Below are 17,527 nucleotides of genomic sequence, written 5' to 3' on the forward strand. Positions count from 1 at the left end.
TATTGCACTCAACAAAATTGTATGTCTTTTTGCTAAACTTGTATTGTTGTTTTCTTCCCAGTCCCGGAGTACTGTGTTTAACCAGGGGGGAGTGCAGCGCCCCAGAGTCTTGGTCGTTGCAGTACTGTGGCTCCGCCACTATGGGGAGCTATGGTGCGTCTGATGGCACTGAAGGAGTTCATCTGATCAGGTATCACAGACACCAATACATTTCACAGCCGGGCCTCCGGGGGGAGCTAAGGGTGCTATTCATTAGGCCACTCCCCACCATAGTGGGTAAACTGGGGGTCAGGCAGGAAGTTAGATCAGAAAGCTGACTGGGTTGGAACCAGGCAACACCTTGTGGCAGAGGGTGTTGTAGGGGAAGATACAGTAGGGTCTCTGTCAGGGGTGGGATCCTGACAGAGGCTTGGCAACGAGAACGAACGTAACGGGACCGTGCTCATGGGGAGGCTATGGGGGCGACATGCTGCTCATGGGGAGGCTATGGGGGCGACATGCTGCACATGGGGAGGCTATGGGGGCGGCATGCTGCACATGGGGAGGCTATGGGGGCGGCATGCTGCACATGGGGAGGCTATGGGGGTGACATGCTGCACATGGGGAGGCTCAGGGAGGGACGGAGGATTAGCAGAACATCATCTAGTCGAGTTGTGAGGGAACTTAAGAAACAGACACAACAGTTGTGGGGTACTTTCCGTAAGCGCAGCAGGGAAGGACTACAACACATAGCGCTAGGGGGAAGGCACAGATTTCCTCCTGTGAAGAGAACTCTGGAAGTGTCATTGGACCGGCCGGACTTGCGCAGCCTGGTGAGCCGTATTCTGGACTGAGGACTCAGAGATCTTCAGTAAAGAGGTAAAGAGACTGCAACCTGGTGTCCTCGTTATTTACCGCGACCTGCACCCCACAACTGCACCGTTACAACACCACTTATTGTACTGGACGTCCCCCACTGACAGACAGGGCCACGGACCGGGTCTAGCCACCGTGACAACCCCAGAACTGGACAGAGACTCTCAGAGGCCCGGCTCCGGGTGCCCCTCGGCCCTGCGGCGGGGTGGGGGGCGCTCCAGGTGACATGCTGCACATGGGGAGGCTATGGAGCAGCATGCTGCACATGAGGAGGCTATGGGGGCAGCATGCTGCACATGGGGAGGCTCTGGGGGTGACATGCTGCATATGGCGAGGCTATGGGGGCAGCATGGTGCACATGGGGAGGCTATGGGGGCAACATGCAGTGTATATGGAGGAGGCTGTGTGGGGCTGATGCAGCATATAAGGGGCTGTTGGGGGGCTTATACGATATACAGAAGGGGCTGTGCTCGGGTTCAAGCGATATATAGGGGGATGTCAGCATACTTAATTCTGCTCAATATTAAGTGATAATTAATTATAAATAGTATAATAATTATAATATATCAATATCAAAATTGAGCAGAATTCATTTCGGCCTATTGGTTCAGCCCTCCACAACAGTCACGGTCTGTCATGTGGCCCCTTGGGAAAATTAAGGTGACATTCTCAAGGGGGCATTCTCTGCGTCTGGAGGAGAGGTTTTTCCACCAACAGAGAAGAGGATTCTTTACTGTTAGGGCAGTGAGAATCTGGAATTTCTTGCCTGAGGAGGTGGCAAGAAAAATATATATGTGTGTACATACACACGTCAAGCAATGTAATAGTTTATGTAAGATGACACTTAACTTTAATTAGCTGTGCACAGTACAACATCAGATAATTATGGCACATTGCAATACTTTCATAGAGTATTAAAGCATTACTTAGGGGTATTTTTTATTTCACCACCAGAGTGATATCTGTAATGTAAGTTCCCTGTGTGTAATAAAATACGTAACAGTCGCTGTCTTCTGCCACTGTGTCATTGCTTTGGTCCTCTTATTTGCCAGAAGCAGTGGAATATGGACAGTTGGATATAGAGGACCTCCTGTGCTGTATATAGGGGATGTGTCCCGTGTGGTGCAGTATATTGAGGATATGTCCTGTGCAGTATATAGAGGATGTGTCCCATGTGGTGTAGTATATGGGGGATGTGTCCTGTGCAGTATATAGAGGAGGTGTCCTGTGCTGTGCAGTATATAGAGGATGTGTCCTGTGCTGTGCAGTATATAGAGATGTCCTGTGCAGTATATAGAGGAGGTGTCCTGTGCTTTGCAGTATATAGAGGATGTGTCCCATGTGGTGTAGTATATGGGGGATATGTCCTGTGCTGTGCAGTATATAGAGGATGTGTCCTGTGCTGTGCAGTATATAGAGGATGTGTCCTGTGCTGTGCAGTATATAGAGGAGGTGTCCTGTGTTGTGCAGTATATAGAGTAGGTGTTCTGTGTGGTATTTTTACATAACTGCATGGTGGGCCCCAAGAATGATTTTTCTCTGGAGGGCCCAAGGTACTCCAGTCCGACGCTGGGTGTATACTGCAGAGGAGGAGCTAACTTTTATGTGCATTGTGTCAGCCTCCTAGTGGCATACACCCATGGTTCCGGTGACCCCCAATGAAGCGATAGAGAAATAGTTATCACATTAAGAATATAAAAAAGGCTTCTCCCCTGAGACTTTTCTGGTGTCTAAGAGGAGATGTTTTCTTCACAAAACATTTTCCACATTCTGAACAGAAAAAGGCTTCTCCCCTGTGTGGGTTCTTTGGTGACTAAGAAGAGATGATTTCTTCACAAAACATTTTCCACATTGTGAACATGAAAATGGCTTTACCCCTGAGTGAGTTCTCAGATGTGTATCAAGATTTGATTTCGCTACAAAAGATTTTCCACATTCTGAACATACAAATGGCTTCACCCCTGTGTGAGTTCTTTGGTGTCTATCAAGATGCGTTTTCCGGTTAAAACATTTCCCACATTCTGAACATGAAAAAGGCTTCTCCCCTGTGTGAATTATTTGATGTTTGCGAAGACTTGATTTCTCTGTAAAACATTTCCCACATTCTGAACATGAAAAAGGTTTCTCCCCTGTGTGAATTCTCTGATGTTTGAGAAGACTTGATTTCTCTGTAAAACATTTCCCACATTCTGAACATAAAAATGGTTTCTCCCCTGTGTGACTTCTCTTGTGTATACCAAGATCTGATTTCTGATTAAAATATTTCCCACATTCTGAACATGAAAATGGCTTCTCCCCTGTGTGAGTTCTCTGGTGAACAACCAGATTTGATTTCTTGTTAAAACATTTTCCACACTTGGAACAATAATAGTTATTCTCTACTGTGTGAATTTTTTGATGTTTAAGAAAAGGTTTTTCGAAAGGAAAACTCTTTCCAGATTCAAAACCTGAAAATGATATTTTTGCTTCATGATCAGTTAGTTTTTTCATGCTTATTTTGTTACATTGATTTTCCTTAGTAGTCTGTAATGAATCATAAGACAGGACCTGTTTGAAAGTATCAGATGAGAGATCATTGCTGTGAAGGGATGATGGTATATTTGGAGTAATGGCAGTCCCTTTATTTGTGTCCTGAGGAATCTCAAGATCATCTGATTTAAAAATTGAAGATGTCAGCTGTCCCTCTGATCTCCTGGTACAGTCATCTGCCAAGAATAAAATCAATTATTAATTTTGAATAAAATATCCTTGAATTATATTTTTGAACATTTCTACTTAAACTGTCTGGAAAAATAGCAAGTTATGTAAAAATATTGATTTACCTAGACAATGACAGTTCGTAGGCTAATTGAAAACCTCATAAGATGCACGAGTAGATCACGGTGCTCAACTGTTTGCTCACTCTGCTCCCAAAATATCGAATAAAAAGCCACCAAACTGTATTGTAGGCAAAAATAATACCAATAAAATCTCTGGTCATCTGAAAAAAAGTCCCCACTCAGGTCCATCATCTGTCAGTAAAAAAACAGGTTTCCACATTATTAGGGGCTCAAAGTCTTTTGAAAAGCAACATGGCTTCTATAAATCAATCCAGCAACACAGCTCTGCTGGAAGATGCCAGATCGAAGCTTGTTCTCCTCTGGTTCAGTCCTCTGTGCACAGCTCCCGATTTCTGTATTAATTACCTATTCTGACCCTGGCCCGTTTACTGACTACTCGTGCATCTTCTGATTTAGTATTTTCTCTGCCTTTCTGGTTCTGACCCGGCAACCTGATTATTCATCTTCCCATCATATACAACAGAACAGCAGGTAACGTGGCCCAAGCATAGGGGTCTCTGTGTATTTTCAAATCAGTGTAAATCCTTTAAAGGATTATAAGCAAGCCAATCTGTGGGATATGGAATACAGAGTAGCTAGCGCCAAGCCTGTTAGTAATAGCCATTTTTTGAGCTGCCAGGTGACGATGAACAGTGCCCCCAATATATTGTGGTGTCTTCAAACTATTGCAGCAAGATTTACATTCAAATAGCTAAATGGCGCTCCTTCTCTTTTTAACCCCGCCATGTGCCCAGACAGTGGATTACAACCGTGTATAGGGTATTGTTAGATTCAAGAGAAGCTGTAAAATAATTTGCAATGTCCATTTGTTTGCCATTATACTTTTTGATGAATCCCAAAGTTATCACCACATAAAGTGACATGTCAAAATTGAAATATGGAACCTGATTAGGAAGATAAAACTGGCTGCAGGAAGTGGTTTTATCAGAGTATTTTGGGAACTTACTACTGTAGTCAAAAACTGAGTATAAACAATAACATCAACTGAAATGATCAAACTCAACAGTCTTCACCAGTAAAACATGAGTAACTAATGGTGAAACTTCTCTGGAGAAATTAGTGTATGTGGCTTGGTAATCCCTGCATGTTTTGCGGCTGTCTAACAGAGAAATTAGGGTTTACAGGGAAAAAAAAAATGTTAAAGAAACAACGTTTTACTGTATAATTGTATAATGACTTGTATATAAGGCAAAATTAAAAGTATTAACTAAAAAAAATATAATTTTAAGTAAACCGAAATGGATTTTCTTTATTTAAAAAATTGGAGATTTCTGTGTAATTTATGAAGAAAGCAAGAAGCGCCAAAAATGAGGGACTCAGATACTCCCTGTATAAGTCATATGGGAGGTCCTACTACACATTCTGTTCAAATTGTCATACATCGGTACTTCTGAACTCAAACTTATACGCTAAGTGCCAAAAACAAGCAGGGTCATCCATACACTCTTCATGGGTCATCCATACACTCTTCATGGCATCAACTGTATTGCCTAAAGAAAAAATAAATAAATTATATTATATATATATACAGTATAATATATATATATATATATATATATATATATATATATATATATATATATATATATACACACACATATACACACTCACTGGCCACTTTATTAGGTACACCTGTCCAATTTCTTGTTAACACTTAATTTCTAATCAGCCAATCACATGGTCAATCACATGGTCAAGACAATCTCCTGCAGTTCAAACCGAGCATCAGTATGGGGAAGAAAGGTGATTTGAGTGCCTTTGAACGTGGCATGGTTGTTGGTGCCAGAAGGGCTGGTCTGAGTATTTCAGAAACTGCTGATCTACTGGGATTTTCACGCACAACCATCTCTAGGGTTTACAGAGAATGGTCCGAAAAAGAAAAAAAATCCAGTGAGCGGCAGTTCTGTGGGCGGAAATGCCTTGTTGATGCCAGAGGTCAGAGGAGAATGGGCAGACTGGTTCGAGCTGATAGAAAGGCAACAGTGACTCAAATCGCCACCCGTTACAACCAAGGTAGGCCTAAGAGCATCTCTGAACGCACAGTGCGTCGAACTTTGAGGCAGATGGGCTACAGCAGCAGAAGACCACACCGGGTACCACTCCTTTCAGCTAAGAACAGGAAACTGAGGCTACAATTTGTACAAGCTCATCGAAATTGGACAGTAGAAGATTGGAAAAACGTTGCTTGGTCTGATGAGTCTCGATTTCTGCTGCGACATTCGGATGGTAGGGTCAGAATTTGGCGTAAACAACATGAAAGCATGGATCCATCCTGCCTTGTATGGAGCATCTTTGGGATGTGCAGCCGACAAATCTGCGGCAACTGTGTGATGCCATCATGTCAATATGGACCAAAATCTCTGAGGAATGCTTCCAGCACCTTGTTGAATCTATGCCACGAAGAATTGAGGCAGTTCTGAAGGCAAAAGGGGGTCCAACCCGTTACTAGCATGGTGTACCTAATAAAGTGGCCGGTGAGTATATATATATATATATATATATATATATATATATATATATATATATATATATATATATATATATATATATATATACACACACACACATACATACATACACACATATATATATATATATATATATATATATATATATATATATATATATATATATATATTTTTTTTTTTTATTAGAAAGTGTAGTTGTGGCACTTCTACACTTATAAAAGGCTTTGCAAAAAATGTGATAAGGAGGGTAATAAAAAGTCATCGATAGAGCCTCAAAGACAACTGGTGGGCCTCATTTAAATATTGAAGATTAAAAACACTATGTGCAGCTGTCATCTGGTGGTGTGGAAAAGCCAGGTCTAATCCTGGCTTTGTAGATTTCTAGCAAAGTGAGCCTGTCAGCAGTTTCTGTTTACAAGGGAAAGCGCCTATTATGACTAGAGATGAGTGCATATTTCATTGTTTGATTTGGATTACGTTCGCCGAATTTAAAATATTTGCCGATTGATTTGTCGAATATTCGCCAAACATTACCGAACGCCATTCACGTCAATGCGAGGCAAAAACAAGCGCACGCACAACACTTTATAAACGGCAGGAAAGTGGACTCTATTCACCCATAGTACAAATTGCAGCATGGAACTGCAGCAATCAGCCAGGCATGAGGTATCGGGGTCTGGGACAGTTTTTAAAGCTTTCCAATGAACGTCACAGTAAGACGAGGTGGGTGAGGGATCGTTGTAGGGGCCCTTTGCTGGGAGCCCTGACACCACATGCAACACCTCTACCTGCTTTCATGCTGAGCCCACACTCAGCTGTCACAAATATAAGTTTTCTAGACTACCATTGTCAGAAAAATGTAAGGATAGTAACACGGGTAGTTGAGAGCAAGGAAGTGGAGGCCTGACTTTCTCTGAGGCCTACTGTTTCAGGCAACATGCATGAAGGAGACCCAACTAGGAGTGTTCACATTTTAAAAAATATGAGGGCCTGACACCACCGAAGTGGAATTACTTTCATGAGAAGAGAATATAATTGTGACCGACACGTCTTCCACTACAGCTAACAGAGCAGATGTAGACCAACCATGACTGTTCACATTACAACAAATTTGTGATAACATCAGCAGCAGCAGCAGCTACAGAAGAGACACTAAAGATATCACAGAGTGCAGTTACGTGATCTTAATGCATCACACACACAAAAAAAGTAATATTACCTAGTCTGTACAGTCTGTGATTGAGGTGCAAAAGTCCATGGAGATCCATGACTTGATCATCTTAATGAAAGTTAGGCGGGCAACAATTTCAGGGGACAGTTGAATGCATTTATCCATCAGGACACCACCAGCAGTGCTGAAGACCTGTTCTGAGAGAACGCTGGCTGCCGGGAATGATAGAACCTCCAAGGCATGTGAGCCAAGCTCAGGTCACTCATCCATTTTGAAAGAACAAAACGTGATAGGGTCCAAATCTTCCCTGATGGTATTGATATTTAGTTCTAGATACTCCTGCACCATCCTCTCCATTTGTTCACCACGTGTAAGACTTCGACAATGTTTTGAGGGTGCACGAGTTGGCCTAAAAAAATAAAATAAAAAAAAGTGTCAAAGGACTCACATAATTTCTTCTTCCACTTCCACCACTGCTGCTGCTGCTGCTAAGGTTTTGGCGTTGACGAATTGACGGGGGCTGGAGGTTATAAGTCTACAGCTGCGATGCAGACTGTGTGCTTCACTGCTGTCTTGGAGAAAATCTTTCTTAAGGTTGCATACAAGCGTGTTTCGATACTCCAGCAGTCGCAGGTCCCTTTCTAGGGTAGGAATCACCTGGCAAAATTTGGTTTTATACCGTGGATCTAACAAAGTGGCAACCCAGTAGTCAGCATTATTCCTAATTATAACTATACAAGGATCATGCTGCAGATAGTGCAGCAAGAAGGCACTCATATGTTGGGCTCTACCATGAGGTCCAAGACCATGCTGTGTTGGTGACTGTGTAACAATGTTTCCTCCATACCTTCCTGCCAACCCCGAACAACAGAGAGGGGAGGATTATCCTCTTCATCCGACAGTTGCTCACCAATCACCTCTTCCTCCTCCATTTGGTCCTCGGATCTTGCACCTTCGATAACAGTTTGCCTGTTATCATCATCACCAGTCCCCTCTTGATCGCAGTACTCCACCCTCCCTTGCCACCCGCCTGTGTGACGACAGTATTGAACTTCAAAACAATTTATCCCTTCCGCAGCTTCCTCTGTTTCCTCCTCTTCTTCTGGGACCATTATCTCCTCCCGCAAGCTAATCAAAGTCTGCTCCAGCATATAGATGACCAGAATAGTGATGCTGATGATGGCGTCGTCAGCGCTAACCATCTTAGTAGCCATTTCAAAACTGTGCAGAAGGGTGCAGCGATCCTTAATCTGTGCCCACTCTGTAAATGTGATAGGCTCCACCTCCGTACTGGCTATACGACATGACATACTGCGTCAGCGCTCGTTGCTGCTGCCAGTCGCTGCAACATGTGCAGAGTGGAATTCCACCGTGTCGGCACATCACTTATCAACCTGTTAACTGGCATGGACAAAGACCTCTGTATCGATGCAAGTTGATGAGCAGAGGGGTGCAAACAGCGGAAATTAGCACACAGCTTACATGCTTTCTGTAGCAGGTATCCCAGGCCAGGATAGTGGTTGAGAAAACGCTGCACCAGGTTGAGGAAGTGAGCCATGCAAAGCATGTGTGTGAGCTTGCCTCGCCGTTGGGCCGCCACCAGGTTTACACTGTTATTGGACACAGCCTTCCCTGGATGCAGGTTCAGCGGAGACAGCCATTGATCAAACTCAGCCTGAAGGGCTGTCCACAATTATTCAGCTGTATGACTGCGATCTCCAAGGCATATCAATTTTAAGAGTGCTCGATTTCGATGCGCACTGGCTGCGCAGTACGGAGGTGGTGGGGGTTTGCTATGCACTGTTGGAACGCGTGTCTTGTGAATGCAGAGGTTGAGGGCGTAGGTGGAGGCCCTAGAGGAGATAGAGGAGGCAGAAGAAGTGTAGGAAGTGTTTAATGTAGAGGTTTGGCCTGCAAGCCTTGGGGCTTCCAACACTTTTGGAGCAGCGCCTGTCCCCACAGCCACCAGAGTTACCAAGAGTCCAGTCAGCGAGATATAACACCCCTGGCCAGGCTTATTCGACCAACTGTCTAAGGTGAAATGCACCGTGACATACATAGATTTTGTCAAGGAATGGGTGATGTTGTCTGCTACATGCTGGTATAGTGCAGGCACAGCTTGCTTTGAAAATTAATGGCGACGTACTGGGGGACTGCGACGGCCATCAGCTTTCGGAAACCGTCGGCATCCACCAGGCGGAAAGGCAGCATTTCTGTGGCCAACAAATTCAAGATGGTGGAATTTAACCTCTTAGCTTTGTCATGCGTAGGAGGAAACAATCTTTTCTGTGACCAAAACTGCAGAAACATGGGCTGGCTGCTGTGATGAGACAGGGCGGAGTACGGTGAATCGGACAAACTACTGGACCGTGTGAGAGGTGCAGGCGGAGATGTTAGTGTGGATTGAGAAACTTCTGGTGTGATCATTCTCGGAGATGGGTCAAAAAACAATAGGGATATCCGCTTTCCTTACAGTTGAAGGTCGCCTCTCAGTCAGCGTGGCTCGATCAGGTAAAGAACGTGAGGTTCTGTAGTCAAAGACCTATGTCTCAATAGTTGGCATGGTAACAGGAGGAAGAAGCAGCAGTGGCAATTGATTGGGTGGCTGATGGTGGTTGATGTTCGCTGGTCCGCGGTGGGATTCCCACAGTTGAGCATGTTGATTGCGCATGTGAAGGTTCATACATGTAGTTGTCAAATTATTGCACTTTTTACCTCAACAGGTTTTTTGCGCAAAGTTGACAGATTACATGAGTTGGCTCATCCTTTGCAGTGTCAAAAAAGGCCCAAGCAAAGCAAACCCTTGCCACCGCTGCGAGCTGCAGACCCATGGATGATGCTGGTCAGAGGCACAGTTGTGGCTGAGGATGCATCGCTCGTCGTGGCTGCATCACTATGTGTCTGCGACGGACGACGCAGGGTAACCTCCTCGTCTTCCTCCTCAGATGACCTACTCAGCTGTGTGCCTCTATGTTCACGCCAACTGGGATCTAACACCTCATCATTATCCTCTGCGTTATCACATTCCTTGCCATTGAAGTCACTCTCCTCCTCTTCTTGCCCTGACAGCACAGTACAGTCAGCGTGAGCCTCAGATATCTGAGTCTCATCAAGAACACCTCCCCCCAAAGGGTTAACATCTGATGGGTAGAGTCAGAATGTTGTTGTGACTATAGTTCTTCCAGCCCCAGATCGAAGCTTTTTTTTTTTTTTTTTTTTTTTAAAAAGGTTGGGCATAGATGCAGATTTCTTCATTTTGACTCTGCAAAGCTTTTGAGCACACTTCTGATGAACATGGCATAGAATGAGTGAACAGCTCTTCAGAATCACCCATCTGTGATTCCGTACAGTCAGTTGAATGTTTGGATAGTTGGGACAAGGGGAAATGCAAGGGGAATTTTGGTGCCACATCTGTGGACTGTACTGGGTGTGATGTTGAAGAGAAGGAAAGTCCACTTGAAGCTGCACTTGCCATCCACTCGAGTACATGCTCTTTCTGGGCATCATCGAAAAGGCGTACCGCTGTGCGGTTGCCAAAGAAAGGTAGTGCTGTAGTCTGTCCAGTAACATAAGTTGTCAGTTGTCTTTGCATAGGACGTGACATTGCTTCACTAGTGCTTTCACCAACATTACCACCTACCCCACGTACACCAAGCCTAATTCCCTTTCCACCATGTCCTCGCTTTTTCCCAGTCACGTTACTCACATAGTGTGGTATGAACACAGTATTAACACCCAAAAATAAGATTTTAAACTCTGCACCACCTCTGCAAACATCTGATTTTCAGCAACAGTAAATTAAAAGTTGCAATATGGCATGCTGTATCATGTTAGTCTTAGAATTTTTTTTTTACCTTAAATCAGGCCTCTATAACACACTAGATGCTACAAACTCTTTAAAATCAGGTCCCTTACTGTATGACGTTAATAACAGAAGCCTTTATTTCGGGGGGGGGGGGAAGCTATGTATCAGCCCCTTATAACACACTAGATGCTACAAAAATATTTTTCAAGTCAGGTCCCTTAATATATGTCGTTACTAACAGAAAAAATTGTTTGTGGCCTCTGGATTAGGCCTGTTCAGCTTTATTTCAACCCAAACAAATGACAAAGTGTGCTACAGCGGGTTGTCTAAACTTTTTACAACTGACAAATTATGATTTTCTTTTAATGTGCCTGCACACAGGTTCATATCACCGCCACAAAATGAAAATGTGGAATACAGCAGGCTGTACCTACTGAAATAATATTTAGAATGCTATACTCGTGCACGGAGCACAATAGAAGCAGTGCACAAAACAACACACTTGTAGGACATGTGCCTGCCGGCTTTGTCTGACAACCTCAGTAATGTCCCCCAAAAAATAATAATTCCGGAAAGTAAATTTTACAGCCACACTGCACAGTATCTACCTACACTATCTTACTGATATACAATTGCCTAACTAAATAGCTGAAATTTGGATTCAAACAGTGTCAGCAGAAGGAGCAGCCTCTCTGCGCTGTGTCAGTGTCAAAATGGAGCTAAAACAACATGTCCGCTATTGATATGCAGAGAGACATGTGATTTCAGCAGCCAATGACACAAGCCGCTGTGTCAAAACATTGTGGGTGTTTCCAGCACCCGGATGGATAGCCGCAATGTGCACAAAGTTAGGGGGGGGAAAAAAAAAAAAAAAAAGACTGCTGTGATGTTCTTACAAGAACGCTGCACCTCTGAGCTCTGCAACCCCCCTCCACTCATCATCCACTTGCCAAGCGCTCATGATACGCCACAATTATCGTTGCTAAAGTTCGGAAAATATTTTTGTGGCAATGCCAATATTTTCCCGCACTTTAACTGAATGATACCGATTTTATGCAATTTTGCTTGGCTTTCCGATCACAAATCCGAATGTGTTAAATTAGTGCCAAAATTATGTTTGGTGAACATTCGCCAATCAAATTCGCTCATCTCCAATCCCCCCGCAGCACTAAAAACTCGCTCAGACAAGACGCTAGCGGCAAGGCAGCATAACACCTCCAAGGCATAGAGGGACAGATCATGCCAGGTGTCCAGCTTTGAGACCCCATATCTGAAAGTCACAGAGGAATTATGGAGTATGATGGTTTTGTCAGCCAGGTATTGCTTGACCATATTTAAAAACTTTTCCATCCTTGTCAAAAATACCCAGTCATCAGAGCCTGGACACTGGGAGGGTGTCATGAAATTAGGCCAGGCCTTTGACACTGTACCCCTGCACCTGCTGCATCTGGTGTGTCTCCCTCACCTTTTCTCCTTGGTTGAGCACGCTGCCCTCTGCTGCTAGCATTGCCTGATGGGAAATTTGTCAACATCTTTTCCTTCTGGTATAGCATCATTTTAGTAGACCTCCCCACATCAGAAGAGAGATATGCGAAGTTCTCCTTGTAGCGTGGGTCTAGCAGAGTGTACAACCAGTACTTTTTTGCCCAAAATTAATATAACACGAGGGTCACGGGAAAGGCAGCGGTACATAAAGTCTGCCATATGTGCCAAGTTCCTTACAGCCAACAAATTCCCTGTCTCCACCATGAGGACTACTCCCCATCTCCTCCCATCTCTTCCTACTCATTCCCCTCCTCAGCCCATCCATGTAGAAAGCTTGTGTGTGTACAAACCTCTGTTGTGCTCCTGTTCTTCCTCCATCTAATCATTGTTAGCCAATCGGCACTGAGCAGATTAAATGAGGCTGGGCTGGGTAGTATTTCCCTGTCTCACGTCTTCCTCCATCTCCACCTGGTCTGCATGCAAAGCTTCATGTTTGTCAGCAGCGACTGTTGAAGTAGGCATAAGAAGTGGGATTGTTGTGGTGATGATGGCTGTTATGGACTGGTAATTTAGGAGCGACATGCGACTAGCTCTGAGCAGGTGGTAACTATACAGACCGCAGTTCCTGATCTTAACACAACACTAGAAGTAGCCGTGGGATGTTCCTGTCACTCCCTGGACACCTCGTCACAGCCGGAGAACTAGCTACCCCTAAAGGTAGAAACAGGAAAGCTATCTTGCCTCAGAGAAAATCCCCAAAGGATAGGATAGCCCCCCACAAATATTGACTGTGAGAGGAGAAGGAAATGACATACGTAGTATGAAACAAGATTTAGCAAAGGAGGCCACTTCTAGCTATATACATAGTAAGGAAAGAACACTGTGCGGTCAGTAATAAAAACTAGAAAAAGTCCACCGCAGAGATATGCAAAAATCTCCACACCTGACTAAAGGTGTGGAGGGCAAAATCTGCAGCCCAGAGCTTCCAGCTTAGCTAAATAGATCCATACTGATAAGCTGGACAAATGAGCAAAACATAGAATGTGCTGAACAATAAAGTCCACAACAAATGGACTGCAAAAGGACAAGCAAGGACTTATCTTTGCTGAACTGGACAGAGTGTCAGGGAAATCCAAAAGAGCAGTGGCTCCAAGCAGGAACAATTGACAACTGGCATTGATTGAGGGCTAGGGCCAGACTAAAATAGCCGAGCCAGAAAGACGATCAGTGGAAGCAGCTGCTAAAGCTAAATCCAAGAAGCAGCTATATTACTCAAAACCACAGGAGGGAGCCCAAGAGCAGAATTCACAAAAGTGCTACTCACAACCACCGGAGGGAGCCCAAGAGCGGAATTCACAACAGATGGCGTCCTCACTGCTCACCACCTTTGGGGAGTTCTCAAAGTCTTGGAGAACCGCAAACATGTCAGACATCCGTGCCCACTCTTCAGTTATGTGTAGAGTCTGACCAGAATACCGACATTCATGTTGGATATGGCATTTCACAATTGGTCTCTGCCACTCAAAGCCTTGCCAGCATGTGCGGGGTGGCATTCCAATGTAAGGTCATGTTGCACACCAGTCGATGAGTTGGCACTTGCATGTGCTGCTGCAACACTGCCAGAGCGACAGTAGCTGTAGCCGACTTGCAGAAATGGGCGCCCACGTTGCGTACCTTGACCAGAAGCTCTGGCAACTCTATGTAGGTTTTCAGCAACTGAGGGTTAGTGCCAAGTTCAGTAAGTGTCAAGATCAGTTAGAGAAAGTGTGGTGAAATGACTGCAGCGGTCACAGGTAATAAGTTACTAGGGACAGCGTCAGCATGTTACTCAAGGCAGTACATTGTCAAAAAACCCTTCCATGCGAATCCGTCTGTAGGCTTCCGAACCTCGAGATGGACATCAGGGCCTTTAGGCGCTCTAAGCCTACAGAGCTACAGGGAAAGGACTTAAACTCTCAAAGACAGGAGTTCATGGAATTTGGGTGCATTGCCTATGGGCCACCAGTATGTGTGATGCACCCTACACATAGCAGCACTCCAGGACTAGGACATATTCTGTCTGTAGGATGCCAGAGTGTGCAGAAACAGCAGCTCGCCCACAACTACCTCAGTCACCTTACACAAGCATGGTACATGTGTGAGATTGCCAACCTTCAGAATCTCGACTAGGTTACAACCATTATCATACACCATCATAGATGGTTGTAGGGTCTGCGGAGAGAGCCACAGATCTGTCTGGTCTATTATTTCTTTTTGTAACTTTGCAACGGTGAGCGGTTTGTCTCCTAGACAAATTAGCTTCAGTGGAGTCGGTTTCCGCTTTACTAAGGCAGTGCTGCAGAGCTTCTGTCTGATGTGGCCAACATGCTCTGAGATAGCAAATCAAAGATGATAGATGAGCTGTAGAAACTGGAGTAGTAAGTGGAGGAAACCCTGATAGAAGTAGGGCCAGCAATCCTTCATCAATAGATCATGTGCCATGCCATGGTGGGACTCGCCTCCATAATATTCACTCCATGTGCCATCAGGAAAATGTAGCATCCCTGAGGACAAGCGATTGTCCATGTGTTGGTCATTAAGTGGACAATCACAGTAACCACAATGGTAAGGGCAAGGGTGAGAATATTGGACACGTTATGGTATAACACCGGCACAAATAGTGGCAGCTGAGGACAGTAGCGAAGGACCAAATGTGTACATCTGTAGCAGGCCATTTCTTTAATTTATTTCTAACTATGGAAATTTCACACAAACCAGGTTCTACAGTATATATGACAATAGTCAGTATTGAAACAACTAAATTTGTACACCTGTAGCAGGCCAATTTTTCTTTTTTTATTTCAAACAAAAAATTTCACCCAAAGCAGGTTATACAGTATGTATGACAAAAAAGAAAATTTTGGGGCAAACATATTTGGGGAATTGTACCAGACCAAGTTTGTTTGTTTTTTATTTGTTTTTTTTTTTTAAACACCATAATATTACACAAAGCATAATAAACTGTATGGATGACTAATTGAAACCCAAAATTGTTTCAACGCTTTTATTGAGTGTTAGATAGCAACATAATGTTACAAGAACCGTGTTTTACAGTTTATAGATGAATCATTAAACCAATAAAAAGGTTTTTTTAACTTTTTGGGAGTCTTATATACCATAGAAATTTAACAGAAAGCACCTAATGCTTTATGGATGACTAATTGAATCCAGACAAATTTTTCAACACTTTTTGTAGCTTGATATACCACCGTAATGTATCAATAACCACTTTCAACTATATGGATGACAATTGAATTCAGAATATATATTTTTTTTAGTAAATATTTTGAAAGTGTAGCTTATGTACTTCTACACTTCTAAAGGCTTTGCAGAAAGTGCAAAGCAAGGAAAACATTATAAAGGAAGGTAATCCATAGAACCCTGAAAGGCAATAACTGACGGGCCTCATTCATATATCTTTAAAATGCATTTGCTGTACTCCTACACCCAAAGGCTTGGCAAAATTTGCAAACCCAGGAAAAGATTATAACGAGGGTAATGCGAGTTGTATAGAAAACATATGAAAAAAACAGAGCTTTTAAATTCCAAAACATAACAAAAATGCTACAAAAAAATATAAATGAACTAGTATAAGGCCAGAAAGAGGTGTATAAAAATGTATAACTTTATTATAGTACAAATATTAAAGCCAAACACACAAGTACAAAACATAAAAACAAAGAAAACAAACAAAACTGTACAGGTCTACAGAATGATGATACAAACTGGCAGGGGCCGGCAATCCAATAGAACCTAGGCGCTCACAAATGTATGATAAGTCTACATACCAAAAAATGCACAATAAATATAAAGGCAGAATGTCATATCATATGGCATGTATGGAGGACAGAGCAACCTAATGGAAATCCACTAAGATAAATGGGAATAGAGTACGCCACATATCACAGGCAAAAACAGACCAGGATGTGAGTGGGAAGTAACATTTAATAACCCGGCCACATTATAATAAAGCTGACAGTGCAGCGTCAAAAATACATAGGGATGAAATGATAGGCATATCTTACCCGTGGACGCCATGACCCACCACACAGATACCCCAAGTTGTATGCAGCGACCTCACTCCAGATGATAACTGTCGGTACTATGTGGCTAGTGGTCCCGATAGCATTTCTTGTCTCTTCTGACCACCCTAGGTCCAGCAGGCCACTCACCACTTCCTGGATCCTGACTCTCCCAACCGCAGTCCACAAGAACCCCAGCAGTAGAGGCTGCAGCCTGGGTTAGTCCTTGGAGGTTGAAGGAAAGCATTCGGCTCCGGCCACTCCTGCTATTGTGCAAGCTTTCTCTGGCTCCGATATTCCTTTGGTTACTCCCTTGGGAATCTCACGTGATTCCACCATCTTTGTTCCCCACTAAGCACGTTACCCTGTATGGATGACTAATTGCATCTGGAAAATTTTTTGAATGCTTTTTTGGAGTGTTATACGGTACAGCAGTGTAGTGCAGGAGTGTTATATAACAACAAATTGCACCACAAAGCACGTATGGAACACAACATAAAAAATTCTCAAAAAAAAAAAAAAAACTACCACAGCTATATACTGAGCAACTGACTGCAAAACCCTAATCACTGCTTACAGACTGTATTCAGCCACTCTCCCTGCTCCTGCAACTCTCTCTTCCTCCCTAGGCTAAATGCAGATTGCATCTGATACAAACATTAAGGCACAAGATTAGTCCTTAGAAGGGCTGTTAGAATGATGGTTTAGCTTCAGCATCAGTATCTACACTACAGGACTCCGATTCGTTTTACTGTGCACACACGCCTGGACAAGCACGCTCTCCCTCCAATATCAACTGTCACAGAGCTGTGCAATGGCATCAATGTGCCGAGCCTGACACC

General features: G+C 43.7%; 1 protein-coding gene across 1 annotated transcript in view; it reads right to left on the reverse strand.

Annotated features, from left to right (window-relative positions):
- Positions 1-1,442: 1,442 nt before the first annotated feature.
- LOC143768030 (uncharacterized) overlaps positions 1,443-17,527 on the reverse strand; it is a 49,244-nt gene continuing 33,159 nt past the window's right edge. Inside the window, exon 7 of the mRNA XM_077256681.1 lies at positions 1,443-3,560. Within this exon, the coding sequence (XP_077112796.1) occupies positions 2,605-3,560 (956 nt within the window). The 3' untranslated portion in view covers positions 1,443-2,604. The remainder of the gene's footprint in view (positions 3,561-17,527) is intronic.

This window comes from Ranitomeya variabilis, chromosome 4 (assembly GCF_051348905.1).
Source record: "Ranitomeya variabilis isolate aRanVar5 chromosome 4, aRanVar5.hap1, whole genome shotgun sequence".
Lineage (NCBI taxonomy): Eukaryota > Metazoa > Chordata > Amphibia > Anura > Dendrobatidae > Ranitomeya > Ranitomeya variabilis.